The sequence below is a fragment of the Gobio gobio genome, assembly GCF_949357685.1.
Source record: "Gobio gobio genome assembly, chromosome: 21".
NCBI lineage: Eukaryota > Metazoa > Chordata > Actinopteri > Cypriniformes > Gobionidae > Gobio > Gobio gobio.
The window spans coordinates 22,138,113-22,156,065 of NC_137117.1; the positions used below are offsets into that span (position 1 = coordinate 22,138,113).

At 37.0% G+C, this 17,953-nt stretch overlaps 1 protein-coding gene across 1 annotated transcript; it reads left to right on the plus strand.

Moving 5' to 3' along the window:
* Positions 1 to 305: 305 nt before the first annotated feature.
* ankrd33aa (ankyrin repeat domain 33Aa) lies at positions 306 to 14,988 on the plus strand. The gene is made up of 6 exons (XM_079803726.1): positions 306 to 412; positions 5,531 to 5,773; positions 9,521 to 9,879; positions 9,998 to 10,127; positions 10,961 to 11,101; positions 12,851 to 14,988. The coding sequence occupies exons 3-6, from the start codon at positions 9,601 to 9,603 to the stop codon at positions 13,660 to 13,662; spliced, it is 1,362 nt and encodes a 453-aa protein (XP_079659852.1). The 5' UTR covers positions 306 to 412; positions 5,531 to 5,773; positions 9,521 to 9,600; the 3' UTR covers positions 13,663 to 14,988.
* Positions 14,989 to 17,953: the final 2,965 nt, after the last annotated feature.

The following is a 17,953-nucleotide window of genomic DNA, read 5'->3' on the forward strand; positions in this document are numbered from 1 at the left end:
ATAACAACACCCAATAGTTACATATGCAGTAGTGGTGCAGTTTGCTGTCCTCTCCTGGCGCAATGAGGAATAGACACTCAGCGTAAAACAGTAAACACCGCAATATATAATTTGTGTGGGATTTAAATTACCAGACACATTTTAACCAACACATATCAGTGTTCTTTTCTAATAAATCTCTCTCTCCCCTTGTGGAGAGAGTCAGTGCAAAAGCACCCCACTTGAATGATCTCAAAGGACAGCTGAGCTTCCTCTTTCTCAGTCTCATTTCCTGAGTCTTTGCACTGTAATAACTCTTGTGCTTCAGGTCAGCAGTCTGAGAAAATAACTGTGGCCGCACATCACCTCTCCTCCTGCTCTTCGAATCTAACTCATCCAGCCAACCTGACCTGATCCAAACTACCACAACAAGGTTTGGCTTTGCTTTGCACTGAACAAACACTTCACACAGATTTTATATTGGGTTACTATCACACTAGGGTTATCTGAATTTATAAAGGCTAACATTATTTTCCAAGTGAGATTTTGCATGTGCAAAGAATTGAGGTTAAGATCTGTGTTTTTGTGTGTGTCTGATTTTAGCCTCTCTCTTTATCTCTGAATTAGTTTCTGACGACAGTAGACATTTGAAATTATGGTTCGATGATCAGTTGTAACCGGGCTACTAATAAAAGAGAAACCATGAATTTCACACAAACTTAATTGTTCCCATCTGGAATACACCATTCCAGTCACTCATGTTTGTTTTGTTCAGATATTTCATTCCATGGCCCTGATGAAATGGGCCAAAATGTATTTTGTGGCTAACCAACAAATGTGTCAGCTCATTTTGCTGGATAAACTCAATCAAATTTGAAATACTTGTACAGAGTCTGCTGTGGTTGTTCACAATGATGTCATGCATAAGTGGCCTCCTTTGTTTGAGAGTTTACGATTTATGAATATGATGAGTTTTCAGAGAAGTGAACACAAAGCCCTTTGGGCCTCATTCACGAATCATTACTTTTTGCGTATTTATGTGTCAGGAAAGGTTCTCAGACGAAACCTCTGTTGGATTCATGGTGGATTTTTCAGATGGTTCTAAATTTCTTCGTAATAATGACCATTTCTGTGCAAAAGATTTGTCTGCAGATTTTAAGCTCAAATATGTATGTGAATGAGATCCATTGTTTTGAGTGAATCATAATTTTAAGTTCCTCAAAACGTGCTCTAATAGAAAGGGAATTACAATTGTGCATTCAAGTTAAGTCAGGAAAATCGTATTTACGAGCTGAATGCACAAAAACACCACCACAAAGTCGTAAGAGTGGGAAATTGCTTTTTTACAATAAATCTGAAAACTAAAAACAGAAAACTAATCATTGTTATAGCGCTCAACACTAGGGTGGCCATTTCCATTACACCAAAAAGGAGGACACTTTGCGGAATTTAGTGAGGCAAGAATAATTGCATAGGACTCTGGTGAACTCGCAGCTACAATATATTTTTTCCCATCATATCGATGGTATCATGAAACAGTGATTCTGTAATAGCCCACTCTATTCATTGCCAGAAAATTTGATCTACACTCTTAAAAATAAACGTGCCAGGAAGAACCAAAAAGGGGTTTTCAACCATTTTTTTCTAACCATTTTAGGGTCTAAAGCACCTTTCTACGCTATAAACAACCTTTTGCACAATGGAAGGGTTCTTTGGATATTTAAGGTTCTTCATGGAACCATTCGCCACGCCAAAGAACCTTTATTTTTAAGAGTGTATGATATGTCTTGATGTAGATGTAACAGAAGAGGCAAAAAAGTGTTTGTTCACAGTATTTGCATTTATTCAAGACATTGTGATGTCTGTTTCAAAACCTGACCACTGAGATGAACCTGTCTTGCAAAGTGCACAGTGCCTGAAAACATAACATTTCTGGACTTCTGTGGCCTGTTGCACAAAGCTGGTTTCAGTTGCTGCAGGTAGGCTAAGTTCGAGATAAGTTATACTCTGGTTTTTCAGGCTCAAGAAGGTGGATTGGTTTTTAGCAGTGTTCATCACCATAGTAACTTACACTACACGGCTAACCTGCTCTGGAGCAGGTTTTATTCTGGGTTAGAGATCGCAAACCCAAACTGGACCAATCAGCTGCAAGTAAAGATGCAATAAAGCCACACCCCCTGTATCTCTCGTTCCAAATTAAAGCAGTTTATAGCCTGAAAAAACTTTAGAGACAAAATTGTTCATCTTTTGGTGGTATTTATTTATTATATGTATATGATATTAATTATAATTACTTTTAATTCATATAATATATTCATATAATTATTATATTAATTGAGAAGTAGCCAAATATTAATAGAAATATAATACATGCATTCATTTTAAACAACGTGTATTCATTTGAGCTCTTTGTGAATCTATAATGATTAGGCATATTTCTTTGATCGACATCATGCATTGATATAGTCAAATAGCCTATTCTTTCAGCTGCAGCAATTTTTTTTATTCCGGCTTTGTAAACGCATTTAATTTCATGATCATTTTCAAAACTATCTCTCAATCTTCAGAAGAGAAGTGAATTGCACCAGATTATTTGGTTATTTATGTATTTCTTTTATACAGTATGGTGATGCTTGACTGCATGATTATGATAGACTTTAAAAAGCTCTGCAGTGGAGATTTTGTCATCCTGAGGTGATGTTGCTTCTCGAAGAAAAAAAATGACCTAAGGGAATACGGTAGCCTACCTGCGGCTCGTCAGTTACTTTTATGTTTTATGGCATGTCGGTCAATGGCGGCTTTCCCTTTACTACTAAAGTCCACTTCACAGCGACACAGTGTGCATTTTGATATAAATTTGTGCACTTTTGTCCATTCCAGATTAAATGAGGTCTGAGCGTCTGACGTTTAGGCATGTTAACGTTATGATATGTTAACAACAGTCTTATTGTTTAAATCTTGTTTTTTTTTAATTAGGGGCCAAGCACCGACTTTGCGGGCACCTATTGAAATCGTTAGATTTCTTATTATTATTTCGCCATTGAAGTCTATGGCAGCCCATAGAACCGCTTGCGGGAAAGTTGTGAAATTTGGCACACAGATAGAGGACAATCCCAGCATTAACCACACCAATTTTGGAATCTCTAAAACAATCCCTCTAGCGCCACCACCTGTCCAAAGTTTGACTAATATTTTTGCTAATAACTTTTGAACCTTAAGGGCTAGAAACAAAATTCTCTGATTCCTTGGCTCAAGCCAATTCGATTGCACCATATGACGTCATAATAATTTTCCCGCCATTTTTAATTATCCGAAAAACCTACTTTTGCGAACTCCTCCTAGGCCGATTTGCATGAAAATTGAACCAGATCATCTTTAGACTATGCTGACAAAACCATATTAGACTCGTATTAGAGATGATTAGTCGAACTGTTATTGAATAGCGCTCGAATTAAATCGACAAAGTGCCCACAAAAATTAAAGTCAGGCTCTATCTCCGCAACGCTTTAGCATATTCTAACCAAACTTGGTGTGTGTTATGCCAACCATGACCTGAGGCTGCCTGCAGCGTTTCGGCGCAGTGCCACCTAGTGGTCCAGAGATACAAAAATTTGATATTTTTGATTATAACTTAAGAACGCTTCAGCCAAATATCACAAAACTGGTCTCTTTAGAGTCGGGGCATCACGCCGAGTCATACCATACCCAATTCCCATATCAACCATTTTGGGCGTCGGCCATTTTGAATTTTGTCAGAAAGTGCTATGTTTTACAAACGCATTGGCGTATCATTACGAAACTCGGTGTGTGTCTTCGTCACCAAGCCTTGAAAGTACTCAAAAAGTTTCAAGGCAGCCCCTCCTTGTGGACAAAAGTTATAATGAATTTTCCAATAATGCTAATAACTTTTGATTAAATTAGACTATTGTCACAAAACTGAATTTAATAGATTCCTTGGGTCATGCCAATAACATAGATCCCAATTTTACCATATTTGGCCAAACATTCTGTTCGCCATTTTGATTTCCTTTAGAAACCTACTTTTTCGAAGTTCTCCTAGACCATTTGTCTGATTTTCACCAAAATCGAACTGAAACATCTTCAGACTATTACAGCAAAAACGTATTAATTTCGTGTCAACAGACAAAACCGTTTTCATATTGTGCAGCGACAAATTTGAGCCATGATGCCAAAATGACTCTTGAGGCTGTATCTCTGCAATGCTTTGACATACTGACACCAAACTTTGCCTTTGTCATTGTCATCTCACTCTGACCACACCACATCAATTTCGTTACTGCGCCACCTATTGGTCAAAAGTGACAAACCATTAAATCATATTATTAGTGACTGTATATATGATTTTTCAGCCATTATTGCCTAAAATCATCTTAAAATGTCTTTAACTGCTCATTGTTGCAGTTGGTCTAACCCTCCCAGCCATGTTGGCATGTCATGTCTTCTTCTTTGCGCTTGGCCCCATTAATGGCTGCTAGCAGCTATATTTATTATTATTTACTGCAAGTACCATGTTTTTACCATGCCTAATATCAATCTAACTTACTGCAGTGTGCAACAAGTGTTTCATAGTAGCCGCAGAGTGAACACACAGAGTAGCATTATAACAACTTTCAACCAACTCAAATGTATCTAATATGATAAAACAGCGCTGCGTTACCACACATACACATGACTGGAAGATGCGTAAACGGTCGCCTGCAGCATAATAAAGCTCTGCGAAATCAAGGCGTCATCAAGCTAAGAAAAATTTAGAATAAAACATGAAAAACTACATATTGTGGCTTTAACACACCTTCCCAATTCGTAAATACGAACTTCCTAGCAGGACTTCAATGCACCATTAATTACAGATGTCATCACATTCATGAAAATTATTAGCCTAGATTTTCATTTAATTAGTTACAGATTCATAAGGCCTAAAATAATAGGTGTCTTAGCTGGTCGGCCAAGAAACAATTATGGTATTGAAACAGATTAATCACAGTTGGTAAGATTACTTTCGGTTTCAGTCCCTCTGATTTTTCACGTGACTGCTGCCAGATGAGCGGCCTGGCTGTAAGATGTGTGGCACAAGGTGTTACCTGGGCTTGTCTAATATGCTTAAGCATGTTTTAATTGGCTAAACTCACCCATATTCTGATCCATAGCTATTTCAGGGCATGTAAGACATGGGTGTTTTGAAGACATTGCAGGCACAAGCAGGCAAAGAACAATCCAATTCGACTATAAAATCAGTTGGTGGCAGTGTTATTTTAATAACTGCAACAAAGTTTATGATACACTTCATGCAATTCCTAGCAAAAAACATGATCTATAAGGTTTACTGTTACATGATTTTATAAGTGTGTCATTCTTTTAATTAGTTCATTGGAAAAAGTTTACTCTCAGTAGAAAAGGACCTTTTTTGAGAAAGATGCCAGCTCCGACCACAGAAATGAAGCAGTGACAATCTCACTGGCAGCTGCCATTTCTGAATGTTAATCCACAAATCTCCTGTAATCAGGATGAGTGAACATGCCTGTCTTAACAGAGCACCTGTGTCAAGATTTAGTGGGATTCCTCAGTGATCGGAGGCCTAAGTGTCCAAGCAGACTTGGAGGACTCGGAGGACTGGGAGGAGGGGACAGGCAGGGACACGGCTCTGTTCGGCGGGATCACACAGTGTACAGTAAGAATCCATACTGGGAGGACTACACAGACACAGCAGGAGCAATGATCTGATCACCCAGCGAGACGTGGACAACATTTAACCTCCTTCTGAGCACTTTTAATGGTGAGATACAATGGATGTGTTTATTGATTTGGTGCATATAGATTCTGGAAAGGTTGGGGAAACAAACAGAATTGCTAAAAGGGCACATAAAGTGGTACAACCGAAAAGAACAACTGACAAGTATAGAAACAAGCTTCTAGCATATTATGTTTTTGTGCTTTTGCTCCAAATTATGCTAAAACATGTTACATTACAATACGAGTATATATATCTGCAGTTAACATGACATTTAATAATATTATCTTTGTACAAATATATAATTTGAATTTTTTTTCCATAAGTTAAAACATTAAATGATTTTCTTATGTTTAGATTTCAAAATGTATTTATTTATTTGTAATTTTAAGTGAAATTGAAATTGTGAGGCAAGTGTTTATATAATGAACACAAAATGTCAATGTATGAACAATGTGAAATAGAAATATAATTTAAAAATAATACTGGCAATATATATATGGGAGTCTGTTTTTTTTTTTTTTAAATGGTCATGAATTTACATATTGCCCTCTACATACTATTTTGTAACAAATGATTGATTCCTGTGGAATCACTTACAAAATGTCTAATTGGGCAATATCTTGGGGATCCTTAAAATTTTTGCTAGGACCCAAACAGGAAGTAAATAAACATTTTTAAATTTGTAAATTAGGAAGACAGAATATTTTACCACCTACAATCAATTCAAATTGTAATTTATGTGGAACTATTTCCCAAAGTTAATTTATTTTGTCCTGCTGTGAGATGGATTATATAATGTATAATAAGAATAAAATAAGTTAAACTTTGCACAAATACATAAAGTTCTTATTTTAGATGCACCTAATGGAGGCAAACTTACAAACATACTAAAATATACAGCAGTTACATTTTATTATTAAGCTTGCAGTTTTGAAAGCAACATATCAATTGCAAATCTTTTTGGAATATATAATAAAAAAAATATTTTGAAAGTATTCTAATACTAAAAGTAGTGCTCTTGTCATTTTGTCCTTTTCATTTATTCTGCTCACAGGTGATCGGAGGATAGTGTGTGCCCTCCCACTTTATGGCAATTTGATGATTTTTGTAAAATGACTTCTTTTTTTGCTTTTCAAACTCTGAGTGGTTTCAGTTTAATATGTTGCAGGCTCATTTATTGAAAATTAATAATATGGATGATAATAAATAATATAAAAATGTTGGGCTTGTTTTTGAAGCTGCGGTTGCTTGTTTGCCTTGTGAGAGTTGGCAACACTCAAAGAGTGTCCATTAAACAAATATGTGCATAAAGCTTGACTGGTATTGTCCAGTATTGTGTTTGGGCTGACAGTGGGACAGTGTTTGTAACTCAATGGTCTGAAGAGTTAAACCAGCATGTGGACAGTGTTGTGGTTCTCATAGGACAGACTGTTTATGTGGCACTAACAGGGAATGTTTTCCCATCCTCGTTACCCCCTTCTGTCTCTCTCTCTCTCTCACCCGTACTCACACACACACACACACACACACACACACACACACACACACACACACACACACACACACACACACACACACACACACACACACACACACACAGTGCATGTCAGTCTGCACTGGTCGCTGTGCTGCAGTAACAATGGCTAAATATAGCTGGGAAAGCACTGTGAGAGCAAATTTTTCAAGCTATAAAGCTTTTCATGCATGGGCAAACTTTAGCATCAATATAAAATAAAAAACTAAATGCTGCATGTAGCTTCTCTTTCCATAAAAAAGGGTGAGAAAAGTAGACGAGGATAAAGTTTGACTAACTGATTCTGTTCTCCTGAGCAATTAGCATAAACCATTTACAGAATGGCAACAATATAAAAAATTAAAGACACAGAATATCAATACATGTTATGCTTGAAATGGTTCCCCATTTTGCAGTTTAGTTTGGCGTACACTTACTGACCTTGTTTTCAACATTCCTTTGAATATTTTCAGAAAGCCTGAACAAAAGTTCATAGGTTCCTTCTCATTCACATTCATCATGTTGCTTAAACTTTGTGCTTCTTTTCCGCCTTCAGTCAAAATAAATAATAGTAACTGCTCTCCTGTAATAAATAGCCTCATCCCAGATTTAGCTATTGTGAAGCAGACTTTGAGCCTGTTACAGCACAGTTGAGTGAAGTTGTGCAGATTACTGTCTGTCAATCACACCAATGTTTACCTCAGGTGAGGCTCTTCATTCTAATTTTAAATCCTAAAGGGCCAAAGTTTATGTATTATATAAAGATGTTATGGATCCCCTGATGTGACATTTGCTGGGGATGGAACCTGAGACTTCGGCGCGTGCATGAAAACCTTGCAAGTGTGCAGGGGAAAAGTTTGTGCACACGTTACCATTTCCGGATTGCTTTTTTTTCTGCAAACTTCACTTATAGGGATAGTTCACCCAAAAATAATCATTGTAAAAGTCATTGTTTACTCACTCTCAAATTGTCCCAAACCTTAAAGTCTTTGTTCTGCTGTACACAAAGACAGTGTATATTGTTTATAACCAATCAGATTGTCGCCCCATTGACAACCATAGTATTTTTTTAGTCAATGGGGCCCGAGATCTGTTTGGTTACCAACATTCTTCAAAACATCTTCCTTTGTGTACACCAGAAGAGTGAGTAAACAGCCAATGTCACTTTAGGGGTTCCATAACATCTTTATATAATACTTTGGCCTTTAGGATTAAAAACTATCCTTTTTGGGTAAACTATCCCTTTAAGGAACTTTGCAATGTAAGATATAAGATCGCAAAACTGTTTTATTTTCTTACTTTAAACATAAACCTCGTTTATTTTTGTATGTAACATTGGCCCTCTATCGGTTAGAAAAACTGCATGCATTTGTTTAAAACTATGTTTTGGTTGTGCTTCGGCTCTGCTTGCTGTGCGGATGAACATGACCCTTCACAATAGATAATGCTTAACAATCAACTCCATTAGAGAGCTAACATAATTTATCTGATTAATAAAATGCCTTACTCACCTGTTGAGTAGCCTAATACAAACGCCATCTCCGCAAGGCATTTCAAATCCTTTTTTTGCCAGACGTTTTTTAAACGGTTATTTCACCGGTGGCTCGTGATTTGGCGTGCTTCATGTCAACCTTTCTCACTCGATGTGACAGCAAACCAGCACTCCCACAACAAACACGCTTCAAAGTAGCCGGAGAAACTTTTCTCTATTAGCCTACAGACAAGACACGTGCGGGCGAGTGACCCATGTACGCAATTTCCCGCGAAAACCATCCCATCTGGTCTAAAATATAAACACTTATAAAAGGCTTACAATAGTGAATCAAGGTAAGGCAATAACACGCTTTGGAATAAGCATTGGTGATGTATTACCTATTCAATTGTGTTCATTCCGAACAGAAAAAGATAGATAATGTTCATTTAAATGTATGCTTAAAAGCGGCAAGAAGAATAAACTTAATTCAAGATATATTCTCTAATGGAAGGATTTATATATTTCTGCTTTTCAAGTAAATTTAAGTTGTCCTAGGGATGTATAGATACTTTTTACTGAACAATGTGACAAATATAGCCTACTCATTTTGAAAATGACTAAATAAGAAATGTTTCATTTTTTTAAGTAATTTTAAGATAGCAGGCTAATAAACAGAACAGTTTTTTACTATGCAAAGTAGTCTTGTCATAAAAGGGGAAAAAAGCTTATATGTAGCCTACGTCAGTATGTTTTGTTGTACAATCAAAGTGGGGTTTCAGCTTCACCTTTATCTTTGCATCAGATTCCAGGGAGGGAGCAGCGAGGACGCAGATGATGATGAAGTGCCTGCTGAGCGTGTGAGTCCTGGCTCGTGCTGGCCAGATGGCTAAGGTTAAAGTCACGGTGCAGGAGGATCCAAATCTGGGCTCCGGTCCAGATGAGGATGCCTCTGAGTTGTTCGTTTCTGAGAATGATTCAGATTCTGGGAGTGTGCTGTCAGATGACTCCGTGCTCCCTAACTATGAGCGGGAAGATGCAAGTGGAGGCCCTGCCAACACCTTGTACCAAGCCTGTGCCAAGAACAATGCAGCAGCCCTCCGCAGAGTTCTGGAGAGGGGTGCTACAAGAGATGGAGTCATGGAACTGGACATAAACGGCAGGGTAAGGAGTGAGATAACCTCATTACTCATAAAACATCATCCGCATTACATAAATTTGGCAGAAGAGATGGTTTACATCTTTTTATATGCTGACCAATCCTCTTCTTGCTCTCTGACAGAACGGTCTGATGTTGGCCGTCTCAAAAGGCTTTGTGGATATTGTGTATGGACTCTACCAGTGCCCATTTCTGGATATCAATCATCAGGATAATGATGGCAACACTGCACTCATGATCGCTGCACAGGCTGGTAGGATCTTTAAATTATGTTTTATAAACAAAGTTCAGAAGGAACACGTTCAAATTGCCTATCCAATCAGAATGAGATGAGGCCTATAGCCTATTATACACATAGCCGACTCACCTATGTTCCTCGACAGTTTCCTGCGTCCCACCACAACCCATCTCCACACTTGCTTGGTTAACTATCCTAATCAGAAGATACAGGGGGAGTACTCTGGGTTCGGTCCAAAATTCCGAGCTCAAAGCCCTCCCCTCGGACAGCACGCCAAATACGCATACATTTTATCTGATTGTTTGTAAGTGTGAACTAGTGAATAACACATTAAATAGAAAAAATATGAGGCACGAACCTGGCTAACATTCTGGTAAGGTTCTCTCAAAGTTATGAACAAACGTTCTTCCAGTAACGTTAACAGAACATTGTATTTAATAATGTTCTCAAAACGTTGTTTGCAAAATGATCAAATGGGATGTTCTCTTAACGTTCGCATAGCAAAAAAAAAAAAACATTTTTAAAACATTAAAAAAATGGATGTTTTAAATGTTAGAGACCATTCAAAAATAAAGATTTTATCACTTAATGGCAAACCTTGTTAGCTGGGGAAGGACCTAATTCATAATTCCACAATGTAAAAAATCATTTTGAAGTTAAATAAAACAAAGATTATTGGAGTACATTTTACATGAAAATACTATTTCAGTATTTCTACTTCAAATTTGAACATTTCATTCAATGTGTTACTTGCCGAACCATTGTAGCCTAATTATTTGTGAAATGTACTAGCAATATCTAAATGTTTCTACACTAAACGTATTTAATTAAATCCATACATATTGCAGGTTTCGTAACCATCCTCACCTACATCCTAAATTACTTCTCTGAGGTGGACATGGAGCTCCGGGACAACCGAGGCTTCACCGCACTCCTCAAGGCAGTCATGCAGGGCAGCGATGACTGTGTGGCCTCACTGCTCATGGCTGGTACGTTCTTTTAGGATTGTAATAATTAGTTTACAGACTGACCAGTTCAGAAAGGTTGAGTTCCTACCAGCTTTCTTTAGGCAGTTTGGATGACATGAATTGGTCCATAATATTGGAAACCATGGGATGCTGTTTCTGTTTCATCCCAGAACATCCCCAAAGAAGAGTCAAATCTATAAAAATAGGTGTAGAATAGCATGAACTCAAGGATACTTGCATACTGTTGTCATATTTGTAATGGTTAAAACACAGTGCACTACATACATAACACATCAAACTAGTGTTACGACATCTTTACACTCATAGTTGTATATGCTATATTTTATATACAGTTGTATATACTATATTATTTCATAAGAGAATGACAGATTTACACGTCAAAATATTGCGTAACGGTACTAGGCTGCAAGTTACAAATGTCTGAAACCAACATTTACTTTTTTTGCATTAAAATAATATTATCATCATTAAAAGATGAGTGAAATTTAAAAAAAATTATAAAAATTTCAGCATTTCTGGTACTGGACATTTCTTAGTATCCCAGATCATTTTAATATGAACTTTTAACATGCCTTTTTTTACTTTTTGTATAACCAGGATGCTAGGAACATGTTGTCAAATTGCCACAATACATATATATATACTGTAGTTAGACATGTGCCTACAGAAAATGATGTGCACAGAGTAGTAACGTGATGTAGATAAAACAACTTTTGAAGCACAGTGATTTGGTGACACATGGCGTAAGCGTGAGCAGGTTTAAAAGACAAACCTTAGGACATTTTCTTTTCTGATCCCTTGGATTATTAGCCCTGACGGCGAACAACGGATTAGCCATGTGTGCACTTAACAGTGATTATTTAGACGAGTTACAATCCAGTACAGTGCACGTATTCAATTGTCAAAATGGCAGTGTTTTTCAGCTAAATGCAAACAATTTAACAATCTTTACGATAAGAAATGTTATTGTGTTTAACAGCTGGACAAGTTGGACAAGCTAATAATAAATTAAATTATCCTGTGTTTAATTATTATACATCATTTAATCCAAGTACCCCAATTTGCAAGATAATAAAAGATCTCTTACTCAACAATCTTGTAAATGTTTTGCTCTGCTTGATCAGAGATATGAAAAAGTTAACAAAGACCTTTCTTTCACATTTCATCTGATTGGTTCAGATAATTAAAACAAATTTTCTTTTTTTTTAAAAAGAAAGAAAAAAAATGGAAATGCTAAGTTAACCAAGACAAGATATTGATGTTATACCCAAAGTGGCCACTCGGTGGGGTAACATCAACTGCTTATATTTTTCAACAACCAATACATTTACACATGTATGCATTTCTTATCAGAGCAACACAATAGCCACACTTGTACTACCTTCAAACATTAAAACACTTGATCACTTAATAAGATGTCTTTCAGACTAACTTTTTTTAAATTTGCAACATAATAACACTGTAATCTGCAAAATTTCTACGGATAAAACATACTATGAAATTTTAAACATATGCCATATAGTTTTCTTAATTGTTCATTTGCATGTAAAGTAGCTGAACACATAACCACAAAAAATACTAAATATACTTATGTGTTATAAAATGCTGAATTTGTGTTTTATAAAGAAAAAAATATTTTGTTATGCTTTTGGATATTTGGCTAAAAGAATGCCTTTCAGTGTCTAAGCAATGATGGAAAATGTGAATATCATCATGGTTTATATCACCTTTATGTCTCTCTTTTGCTAGGGGCCGACATAAATGTTGTGGACGCCACAAGGGGGAAGGATATACGAGAATGGGCTCTGAAGACAGGTCGCTTTGACACACTAAACAGGCTTAGACGACTGAACAGCAGACCTCAGGCTGAACAGTTCTGTGAAAAATATGTCATAGAGTGGCCAGACCTGAAGGAGCTGGTGGCCAAGGCCACAGCCACCAAAAGCACAGGACAGAAGGTCGCACATCGCCTGAAGTCCACGTTCACCTTTAGTTTTCCACATGACCCCCAGGACAATGGCATCATCGACCACATGGTACGTATGACCACAAGCATCCACAGTCCCTTGGTGGTCACCGGGTGCCGTCCATTGTGTCCCTTGAGCCCGCCGGAGATCGGCAAGAGACGCCTGGCCGTGCCGGAACTGATGCAGATGCACCCAGGTGAAAAGCTTGAGGAACACACGATACGGCACAGCAACGGCTCTATCTCTGTCGCGTCTACCTCTGCCTCTTCTGTCTCGCTGGCCTCATGCTGCTCCAACTCGGAGCGGAGAGGCAGCGTGCTCTCGATGGCCTCCAATGGCGTCCGCAAGTTTGTCCCGCGCAGCATGGCCCGACGCAATAGCGTGTTCCCCGCCGGCTGCGTCCCCCAAATCAAAGTGACCAAGTCTGGAGAGCCAACACCCAAAAAGGAGAAGAAGAAGAAGAAGCGAACCAAAGGTTACTTAGAGCCACCGATATGGAAGTACAAGGAAGCCAAAGAGGAGAAGAAAAAAGAGAAGAAAAAAGCAGAACAAGAAAAAGCAGATAAAGAAGCCAAGAAAAAAGTTAAAAAATGAGTAAACTGCCAACAGATTGCCACAATGTTCTCAGATTTCTCTGCCATCATTCTAGATCTTTCATATCTGCTCGTTAGAGGTAAAAGGGAAATGGAAACATGTTTCTATGGACGGATATTATTATTTTAAATGAATGTATGGCAGGGCAATGCAGTCTAAAGACATTTGAATCATCCATATAACCTCAATATGATTAATACCTCTCCAACAACCAGTAGGCCTATATTTACATCCATTTTTACGATATTAACCTTTGCTTTTCATTTCTTGTGTAGCCTATTCAGGTCTTCTTTTCTAAACCCATTCTACTCGATGAGTTTGCTATGGCATCATTATTTATTTTAATAGACGATTTTACAATAGACTTTTAAAGCTACAGTACTGTTCAAAAGTTTGGGGTCGGAAAGATGTAATGTTTTTGATAGACATCTCTTTTGTTCAGCAAGGTTGCATGTATTTGATCCAATATGCAGTGAAATAATGTTACAATTTAAAATAACTGTTTTCTATGTTAATATATTTTAAAATGTCATTTATTCCCATCATTACTCATCATTACTCCAGTCACATGATCCCTCAGAAATTATTCTAATTTTGGCATTCATGAAACATTTCTTATTATCAGTGTTAAAAACAGTTTGCGGCTTAATATTTTTGCGGAAACCATTTTTTGTTTAGGATTTTTTAATGAATATTTATTTGAAATAGAAATATTTTGTTACTTTATAAATGTCTTTAATGTCACTTTTGATCAATTTAATGCATCCTCGCTAATTTCGTTCCAAAAAAATCTTACCCCAAACTTTTGAACGGGAGAGTATTTGTCGTTTTACTGTTATTTTCGTTTGTCTGTATTGCACTCCAGTATTCTACATGTGACTTTAAAAGTCACAGCATAGCAGTTCGACTATGTTTACTTTGACAGCACTTTAATAGTTTAAGTCTTTTATCATACTGGCAAAAGGACACAATATTTATCATTCCTCTTTGCCTCTATGCAATTGTTTGAAATAAATTTTTATGGATTTGTTGTCCTTTTGTGTCTCAGGAAAAGCACTTATTGTGTACTTTATAAAACCAGGCACTAAACTGACCCCATGGAAAGCAAAATCTATGCAACACCCTGCATCTATTTATTATTGTTATTATTGGTCTGTGCATGATGATCATTCATACTGCAAGATGGAATTTGTACTGTACATTGCACCAGACAATATTAGTGTGTTTGTTTTGACTGACTATATGTTGTGATATAAAGTGAAAACACGTTATTTTATGAAACAAAAAAGTCTAATTCAATAAAGTCTAAACACACGTATTTGTGGCATCTTATTGTACATTTATTTAGTTCTGTGGTATCACTGGAGGTTTTAAACCAATCACTGAGCTTAAGGCAAGGCTATAATTGGAGCAGTAAGGTCAAAACACAAAGGAGGACAAGTGGACTTGTAAATTAATCCACTCATTGTGCCATCCTTACGTAACTGATGAGATCTTTGCCTTGGCGTGAAGTGAGGTAAAAACATGTAACCCAAAATAACAGTCTGGGCGAAATATTTTAAAAACATATTTTGAGACATTTAACTTTTTTATACTTGGTATCATGTCCTGCGGTTCCTTTTATGAATCGCTGAAGCCAATTTGTTCTGTAATGTGTTCAAAGTGAAAATATATTAGTGACATGAGGGCCTAATGAACCTTATTTGGGGTATATGCTCTATTTAATTTCATGTGAATAAAGCTGTGAGGGATATATATGTTTAACATTTTTCAAACAATGCAGAAGATTTCAGACCTGTAGGTTTTTATTAATTCCTGTAGTTGTGGAGATATTTTAACAAACATTTAACTCTCTGGTCCTCTTCGTTTAGGTGTCACACTTGGCTCCTTCAAAAGTGACCAAAGCCTTGAAATGTAACTTTCTTTTTTTTCAGGAAAACCAATGTAATATATTTTTGTTCAATAATATTTCTTGATTATTATTTCGAATGTTGAGGGGATTTTACAATACTATGCGATTTTCATACAATTTTATTAGCTATTTTTCCCCATTGAAAATTCTAATCTAATATTTTTATTAAATGTTTTTTTTTTTTTCAATTAAAGGGTTAGTTCACCCAAAAATGAAAATTCTGTCATTAATTGCTCACCCTCATGTCGTTCGACACCCGTAAGACCTCCGTTCATCTTCGGAACACAAATGAAGATATTTTAGTTGAAAGCTGATGGCTGAGAAAGGCTTCAGACAGGCCTCCATTGGCATTCAGTACATTTACACTCCCAAGACCCATAAAAGGCACTTAAAACGTCGTTACAAAGTCCATCTCACCACAGTGACTCTACAATAATTTTACGAAGCGATGACAATAGTTTTTGTGCGCAAAAAAAAAATCAAAATAACGACTTTATTCAACCTCTTCTTGTCTTTCGTGTGTGCCTCCACAACGCATGCGCGAGAATATGACGTAGCGCCGGGGTTCGGGAATCCATGAAATGCACACTTTAATCCCATTTTGAGCACTACGCGGAGACCTAAAGCACGATCAATGTAGAATTCAACAGCTTAGATACGCGCGTCTTCCTCTGCTCGTAAACAAATCGCTTCTGGGTCATATGTCCGAACGCCGGATCTGCGTAATATTCTTGCGCATGCGTCGTGGAGGCACAAACGGAAGACAAGAACAAGTTGGATAAAGGTGTTATTTTGATTTTTTTTTGCGCACAAAAACTATTGTCGTCGCATCATAAAATTATTGAACAGAGGTCTTACGGGTGTCGAACAACATGAGGGTGAGTAATTAATGACATAATTTTCATTTTTGGGTGAACTAACCCTTTAAAGCAGTATTCCATGTTAAAATGACAAGGCATTTTTGAAGGTAGATTAGTGGGAGTAAAAAAAAGATAAGCTTATGTAATGCCATGATGTAACTACTAGATTCCTATATATAGTTCTATATAAACTAGCTTATCTGTAGTGTTTTTTTAGACATGAATACTTATTTTTATTAAGTTGTGGATTTGGATTTATATTTATATTTTCTCAAAGACTGCTTTTTGTCAATGTTTAGATTTATTTTAATGTTGATTAAATGTTTATTTAAAGTGTCAGTTTTTGCATTGATTTTACTACAGTCAATCCTGGAGGACATTTACACATAACATAAAAATCCAGCGTATAGCGTTAGTTCTGGCAGGGCGCGTTAGTCAAGCTCGCCGCATCAGCTGACTGTCAGCTGATCACGTCTACCTATAGGAATACGATGCCTATCACAGCATGCATATAAGCTCCTTCAGTAAAATCAGCAGCTATCACGTTCTCCGGAGCTAATTACCCTCCTCCATCCCCAGCTCCTCCACTCATCAGTCAGGATTTGGCATTCTGATTCCCCTGAATCAGACTAAATTCCCGAATTAAGGTGTACATTTTAATATTGACATTAATGCTATCTGCAATACATTGTTGCTTCTGTTCTGTTAACCCTGTTCTGTTTACCCTGTTTACCCTTTTGTAATGCATTGTGGCTGAATTATATAAATATATGTTTCAAAACGTAAATTTTTTAGTAATAGAGAATCAATTGTTTAGCTAAGTGGTAAAAAAAATTCCTCTGATCGAAATAATTGCTCATCAATCATGGGGAAACGTGTGTTGTGCTAGTGTCTGTTTCCGTTAATAGAAGTCTGGGTAAAAGACAGGCCTCAAAAATCACACATATCATGGGAACAGGAAAAAATAAATACATGAATACTCTTCAAATAACAGCCGTACTTCTCCTCTCCTCAGATCTGAGGAGTGCCAGCTGTGTCTAAAGACACCAGCCAAGAAAGCAGATTGAAAAAGTCTCCAAAGGAAAAAAAACTGCATGAACATTTTCTCTTGTCTTATACAACTGATGCAGTCTAAGTTAATATTATTCTTGGAACGTACTTCTTGATTATGTTGTAATGAATGAGAGATGGGATATTTGTTTCCATCATATCAGCAAGAGCTGTCATCTACCGATAACTGAGATTCTTCTCTGTCTCATTGGAGCATATGGGAGGCTTCAAGCTTTAGTGGGAGATGTCACCGTAACCTCAGGCCTCCCTTGCCTTCAGCAGTGTCCCATCAAATAAACCAACTGTCCATCTGTGACCGATCTCCTTAAAAACAATTCATGGCCCCAGGATCACCAGCTTTGCTGAAGCTTTTATATCTTTCTATGTTAACCTTTTTTTAGGTCTATTCTGGTCCTTATGTGAATTTATTACTTACATTTTCATGTATATATATTCTCTTTTGGAACTC